Source organism: Bactrocera oleae, chromosome 6 (genome assembly GCF_042242935.1).
Source record: "Bactrocera oleae isolate idBacOlea1 chromosome 6, idBacOlea1, whole genome shotgun sequence".
Taxonomy (NCBI): Eukaryota; Metazoa; Arthropoda; class Insecta; order Diptera; family Tephritidae; genus Bactrocera; species Bactrocera oleae.
The window spans coordinates 6,896,973-6,904,666 of NC_091540.1; the positions used below are offsets into that span (position 1 = coordinate 6,896,973).

At 36.8% G+C, this 7,694-nt stretch overlaps 1 protein-coding gene across 1 annotated transcript; it reads left to right on the forward strand.

Moving 5' to 3' along the window:
• The first annotated feature begins 3,759 nt into the window (after nucleotides 1–3,759).
• On the forward strand, nucleotides 3,760–6,569 carry Best3 (Bestrophin 3). Its single transcript, XM_036358070.2, has 4 exons — nucleotides 3,760–4,047; nucleotides 4,403–5,156; nucleotides 5,212–5,385; nucleotides 5,757–6,569. Exons 1-4 carry the CDS (start codon nucleotides 3,869–3,871, stop codon nucleotides 6,456–6,458), a joined length of 1,809 nt encoding a protein of 602 aa, XP_036213963.2. The 5' UTR covers nucleotides 3,760–3,868; the 3' UTR covers nucleotides 6,459–6,569.
• The last annotated feature ends 1,125 nt before the right edge of the window (nucleotides 6,570–7,694 follow it).

Below are 7,694 nucleotides of genomic sequence, written 5' to 3' on the forward strand. Positions count from 1 at the left end.
CTTATTCTTATCCTTGTCTTTAAACTTATGCTTATCCTTATCCTTATCCTTTTCCTTATCCTTATCCTTATCCTTATCCTTATCCTTATCCTTATCCTTATCCTTATCCTTAACTTTATTGTAATACTTATCCTTATCCTTGTCCCTATCCTTATCTTTGTCCTTAACCTTATATGTATACTTATCCTTATATTAGCCTTATTCTTATCCTTGTCTTTAACCTTATCCTTATCCTTATCCTTATCATTAGCCTTATCCTTATCCTTAACCTTATAGTTATACTTATCCTTATTCTTATCTTTAACCATATTCTTATTATGACCAAGGATAAACCCGATTGAACTGCGTGGTTACATTTTAGATGGCTGTAACTCAAAAACTATTTGAGATATCGATTTAATATTTAAGTATGATAATATTTTAAGAGATACAATCTATCGAAATACGGTAACAAAAAAACGTTTTTTTTTTATTTCACGCTAGTTGGGTCTCTCAAGTCAATATATATATAAAGTTTGTCGTAAAAAATTTGTGCTTTTTTTAGGGAGGAAGTATTTATGCTTCAATGTTAAGCTTTCCAAGCTCTCTCAACCTACACTATGTATTAAGTTCAGAGCTATGCCTTCGTGTACACATAAAGGTAATCAAAATTTGTTGCAAAGAGCTTATGCGGCAACAGCGTAGTGTCACAACACCTTGTAACCCACTCAAAAACATAAATAATAATAGTCACCTTAACGCTTTGTATTATCATGTGACACATCACTGTAGAATAATGTGATTTTTATGACTGTCATGTGTTGCATAATATTCGGCATTCAAATTGCGCTTTTATGTGCAACATACGATTCCTAAGATTCCCGCAGAGCAGACACTTGCCATTTGTTGAAACATTACATTTGTATACATCTTGAAGGTAAGTGTCCTTCAGGCCAGTAACAGGAGCACTTAGCATGCGCGTGTGTATTCCCATACAGCAAACGTGAAGCGCTTATGACTATAAAATAACAATATGTGTGTGTGTGTCTGTGCGCATTAGTGACCGTGTAAAACGCTTCGTCACATTCCACACAGATTTCATATTAGCATATCTACTAATGAATGCATGTAAAACAATATCAATAAAAGTAAAAGTTCATTAGCATAACATAAAAACGACATTTATAGCATTGGAAGCTTTTATTTGCATACCTAACACATATGTGTGTATGTATATAACTGTCCCAGCGGACTTGCGGCTTCAATTGTTAATATGATACATTTGCCTGTGTATGGGTATGCATGTATGTGTATGCGTGTGTGTTTTGTGGTCAGTGTGACCTAAATTTTTCAACCAAAATTTTATGATTACACAAGAGACTGCGCTAAAGGATTACTAATCACATATTCATACAAGCAAACACGCACGCACAAGCACGCCTGAATGTATGCTAATAAAATAGTATGAAAACTATCAGCATAAAATTTGGTTTACATAAAATTTTCTGTTGACACAGTGAAATAGAAATGGAAATGTTGACTGGAATGCGGGAGAGAGAGAGGGGGAGAAAGAAGGATAGAGAGCGAAAAAGAGGGATGGAGAGCAAGCGAGGGAAGAGCGCACAAATCCGGAAGCGTGGCAATGATGGTGTTGAAAAGTCGTAAAATGCCGTAGGTACCCACTCTTAAATATATATCGTTGTATATGTATTATATATAGATCTGTATATATATATACATTTTTTTTTTACATTAAACTGAAGAGCGCAAGAAACATTTTAACAGCTGATTGCTGCTTACGTTAAAGCGAAATTTTCTACAAGAGTCGCAACAAGCCGTGGCTATAATGTCCGCAATGTGGCAGTAAAATGTGGCAACTAACGAATTGTTGTAGTTGGCAATGTTTGTAAGTGTTTAAATGCAACACCTTTAATAAATATTATATGTGTGTGTGTGTGTCTGTGGCAACAACTGCTGGCGTTATGCAAATTTTTGAAGGACTTTTGAAGGAGAAACTGTCACGTGGCCGCTTGCGCCTCACTAACTCTTCCTATACCAAATACTTGGCATACCATTAATACGTTTGTAAAGTAAATGGCGCTGTGGCGTGTGTTTGTTGCATGACATCCGCGTATACTACCAAATGCAAATGGGCGTGGTATAATGCAAATCAGTGTGGTAAATTAGAAATTACGCAAATCTGTGGTGACGACATTTGGAAAGTGTATGAAATGCACAGTAATGAAAGGGCAGTCAATCATATGCAAATCTATGCACAAAACATGGAGGTGGAGTTTCACAAAATAAGTAGTAAAAAGTGTTTTGTAAAGTCAAGTGTTTGTGGAAAAAATTCATTTAAGCAACTCATATTTTCATGTTACCGGTAGAGCGTTGTTGAAAGCAATGTAAATAATCGCTTTTCTCTTTATCGAAGTAAAATTGTAAAATATGGCTTGTTTTCTCTTTGCTGATGTCCATCTTTGACGCACGCTCAAACAAACTGAGTCAAGCAATGACAATGAAATCTTGCATTCTAACCGCTACTAGCGTAACCCGTTCGCACTTATACAAGGCAAAATACTTAATAATAAAGTCAGCTATTGAAAAAATAAAGGAGATCTGTTTATTAGACCTTCGAAGTTAAAGTTTAACTTGAAAATGCTCTTAGCAATTGAAGTTTACTTATTTATGATGTGAAATTGATGTATTACCTACTCATATAATTTTAGGCGCAACACAGGTTTTCGTATAGTATTTAGTTCGCTCTACAGCTACATTTTAAACTTCTCAAACGAGTTGTGAAATATTTTTTATATATAATATTCTGCCTTTCACACATATTTTATATTTATCCAGCCAAGGATTTCTGTATAAATTTGTCCTTTATCCTTCTCAAAGCTCTTTGGATTACCTTAGTCCATGTGAAAAGGTGATCAGAGGTGTATTAAAAAGTTGGTGGTCACTAAGAAGTTGTGTACACTGAGGTGATCGCCATTGTCCAGTATTTGCTTTGAAAAACCGTCTATATAAGAGCGACTTAGAGTAGATCCTTTGTTGCATTGTACTCCTATCCAATATTTATACTTAGTACACTTTCCCAGCAAACCTCTTACTACCGCCGTCTGAATTCAAAATACATGCCAAATCCAGGTTAGCAAGACCCGTTGCAATATTTTTTTGAATACAGTACATATTCGATCTGAAAAGGATTTAAAAATAAATATATTGTTTTCTTTTCTAACGAGAGCATAACCAAACACTTTTCTTTAGTTCCTCTACTTCTTTTGAGTATCTATGATACTACGGAGTCTGCCACACAATTATTCATCACGCAGAGCAACAAACTTTGAGTTCACTGAGATTGACAGAGCAGAGTTCTGGCATGCATCGGAAGATAATTTGTGGACAAAGGCTTCTGCTGTTAGTTGTAGATAATAATATGGAATATAGTCGATTAGTCTGTATATTAGAGAACGAAACCAAATATAGTTTATAATATTATTCTTAAAAGCAACCGACTTCTCAAATTTTTCGAAACAGAATACGAGTTTAAAGTAATTTCTGAACCTTATTTAGGGTAAAGGGCTAGAAAATTCACCCACAATAAGTTCGATCTAAATATGTCTAAATCGATCAGATTCTGAATTTCTTAAATTAAAAAAAAAATCGATATTCTTTAAAAATTTATATACTTTTAAGTATCTCATTTCATAAAGTTTCCATTTCAAGAAGTTCATTCTGTTTTCTTTCAACTTGTCTAAATGAAAAAACAGAAAAATATTTATTCTGAAAAAAATTCACAAGCAAAATATTCAAAAAATAAATTAATAAAAATATACCAACAATTTTATTTAAAAAAAAAATATTGGGTTATATCTCTTATAATAAAATGACGGTATCATATCAGGCGCAAGTGGCTACCAGCAACTTTAATTGCTTCCTCAAGCTTTTGGCACGTTGGCGTGGCAGCATTTACAAAATTATTTGGATGGACTTAGCGGTCTTTCTGGTGCTATATTACGCTTTGGGTATTACTTATCGTTTTCTGATGGGACCGGAACAACAGCGGTGAGAAGTATTATGTAAAAAAAAAAATATCAGCAATGAAAATTTAAGGAAAATAATGAGAGATTGATATTAACGAGTTGTACTATTGCTAAGCTGAGGATATAGTGTAGCTAAAAGCGATACTGCAGCGGAAAATAAAAAAAGGAATACAAAAGTTTTTAGCTAAAATTTACTTAACTCCTCGATTCACTATGTCTTCAGCTTAAGCTTAGCAAGTTTAACTCATACTATTATCTCATAAATTTACCAAAACTTCATAGTTTGAAATATATTGCAAGCGTATATTACTTTCTACTCTTCAAAGCTCATGCTAACCTCACTTTTCAACTTCGTATAAAAATTTACGTATTCACAGCCTCTTTGAACTGCTCGTCCATTATTGCCACAGCTCGAGCACACTCATACCGCTTTCGTTTGTACTCGGCTTCTATATTGCCGTAGTCATGCAACGCTGGTGGACTCAATATATCACTGTGCCATGGCCTGATCCACTTGCTGTCTACGTGAGCACGCTCTTTGTGGGGCAGGATGAGCGTGGTCGCATAATGCGTCGCACCGTCATGCGTTATGTCTGTCTTTGTCTAACCATGATATTTACAATGGTAGCGCCGAGTGTGAAGAAACGTTTTCCCACAATGGATTCCCTGGTAGATGCCGGTCTGTTGACGGAGAATGAAAAGGATGTGCTAATAGCTATGGATGAAAAATCACCGAAGCATCGCAAACATTGGGTACCGCTCGTCTGGGCTGCTAGTATTGTATCACGTGCACGTAAAGAGGGTCGCATACGTGACGATGTTGCGCTGAAAACTATTTTCGATCAGTTGGATGTGTTTCGTAATAAATGTGCCGTTATATTACATTTCGATTCGGTGCCAATACCTTTAGTGTACACACAAGTGGTAACGCTGGCGGTATACTCGTACTTTTTAGCGGCACTTATTGGCCAACAGTGGATGCCTAGGGAGGCGGACCCTGATGGGCATTACGATTGGGTGGACTATTACTTTCCTATCTTTACAACGCTGCAATTTTTCTTCTACATGGGTTGGCTAAAGGTGGCGGAGTCGTTGATGAATCCGTTTGGCGAGGATGATGATGACTTTGAGGTGAGCTGATCTGTAAATTTGCAGTTTGCGTACAAATTTTTCACATTTTTGATAGGTGAATTGGATGATTGATCGCAATTTGCAAGTCTCCTATTTCATTGTCGACGAAATGCATCACGAGCATCCCGAATTGGTGAAAGATCAGTACTGGGATGAAGTGTTGCCTGGCGGTTTGCCATATCCGGAGGATTATCATAAAGTCACCACAGATTTCAGTGACGTCGGAAAGGTAATGCAAGTAATTTGGGTTTCTGAGTAAAGAAAGGGGTTTGACCACAAAAAATTTCATAAGTCCAGCAATTATTCGTTAGTATTTGAGGTTAGGCTAGGTTAAAGTGTATTTAAAGATGCTCAGACTTAGGTTATTCCTAGTGTTGCCATGAAAATAAATGAAAGTAGTTGTTGGAAGGGAATGAAAGGCGGGTTAGAGACTTTCCTTATATCAAAGAGAAGGGAGTGAGAGCTAAGAAGTTTCTCTCGAAGTGCGCGAGATACTCAATAAAATTTCTGGGAAATTTCTGAGTTTTCATACGATTTTAGCTGAGAGAGTACATTATAAATGCGACACATCTCTAATTCATACCACTTTCCACTTTGCAGTCGGATGGCGCCGCACATTTCGTTTGGAAGCGTCGCGACAACATGGCCACCAACTCCAGCATGCATAGCAGTGTCTCACGCATCAATGCGGTTTTGAAACGTCTAATTAGTAAGGAGGATACACAAACCAACATCAGTCGTATGCGGCTCTCTACAAGCTCCGTCTCATTAGAAGAACACATACCACATTCCACATCGGATTATGAAAGGCATTTGGCCACAAATAAATACTCTGGCGCTGCGCATCTCTCGTGGTTGACCGATGTTGGCGCTGAAGTCGATTCGAAAAGCATGCTTTTGCCACCTGAACCGTTGCGTTCTCAATCGAGCACTGCTAAATCGCTCACATATGCAGATGAAGGCGCGGATGAGAGGGAGAAAGACGATTTCGATTTGTTGCGTGAAGAACGTGAGCGCCAACGTCAGGAACGACAACGTCAACGTATTATGCAAAATGTTTATACTGCCACAAGTGCCACAGCTGAGCTGTTGCCTGCTCTGATTGCATCGGGTTTGAATTTAGCAGCGCCACCGACTATACAGATATCAACGCAAATGCTGCAGTCGAAGTCGAGTGATCATCGCAGTGCCACGCCCAGCGCAAAAAGCAGCAGCAGCAGCGGTGCTGGCAGTAAGGCAGCTGTCAATGCAACGGCTGAGAAGAAGCAAAAGACGGATGAGGCTGACAAGCAAGAAAAATAGCGCAGAAGCGCGCTTGCTTTTTGTTGTAGATTTATTTTTTTAGTTTGTGTTCTATTTCAGTTATTATGCCTTTACTTACAAACTTGTATATATTTTTAATAAAAATAGTAAACCAATACGTGTTTTAAAAACGCCGCTAGATGGCGCTAACATATCACAGAGAATTTCAACATCAGCTTTATTTAAGAGCGCCATCTGCCGGTTAACTATATTATCGTTGTTCCGATTTCATACTGTTTGTGATGCCTGGTTCGTGTCGAAGATGAAATATCGCAGTGTTTCAGATAAGATCCATATAAATGATATTTTAATTGATGGAAGGCGTTGCTGGCGTTGCTAACTTATAAAATATGAGAGCATCAGTTTTTCTACTCTAAATAAGTATTGCATTTTTTTTAGTCTGCTGAATATAAGGTATTTATTTATATATATTTTATATAGTCCATGACAATTTGAAAGTGAGTTCTCGAACTCTAAAAACGCTTTAACAAGAATAAACGTTGGAATAAATATGAAAACGGCTGCGATGGCGGTAAATGAAAACTAATTTCCGAATTGCGAACTAGTTCCTTAGTTTTTGAGATGCCGATATGTAACAGCACATGTCCTGATCCCCATGAGAAGCTGCTCATTTGTCGGAATCATTGACAGCGGAGGACTGACTATAACATATAGCTGCTATACAAGCGGACCGATCAGAAAGAAGTGATTGTATGGAGAACTTTTTTATTTGAAAAGATATTGTCATGAAATTTGGCATGGATTATTTTCCAAATCAACGGTATAATCTTCGAATAAAATGTTCAGATCGGACTACTACAGCATATAGCTGCCATGTACAATATATCAAACCCAAGTTATTGAATGTAAAACTTTTTTATTTGACAAATTATCTTTACGAAATTTGGCACGTATTATTGTCAAAATCAAGGTCAATATTGAACAAATCGATGAGATCGGATTATTAAAGCATACAGCTGCCATACAAATTGACAGATCAAAATGAAGATAAATATCTACCTTATACCTTTTATCCTGTAAGAAATGCACCTGTCAAGGGTATTATAGTTAAGGTGGCGCTGATGTTAACGTTTTCTATTGTTTTTTACTAACTCATAAAAAATTTAACTTTTCCCATCGAAAAGCCGTTATATTAATACTCTCCAATATTGCAATTTTTCAGCACACCTCGAAGTAATTTTTTCTCTATTTGCTGCATCTTTCTTTACTCCAAAC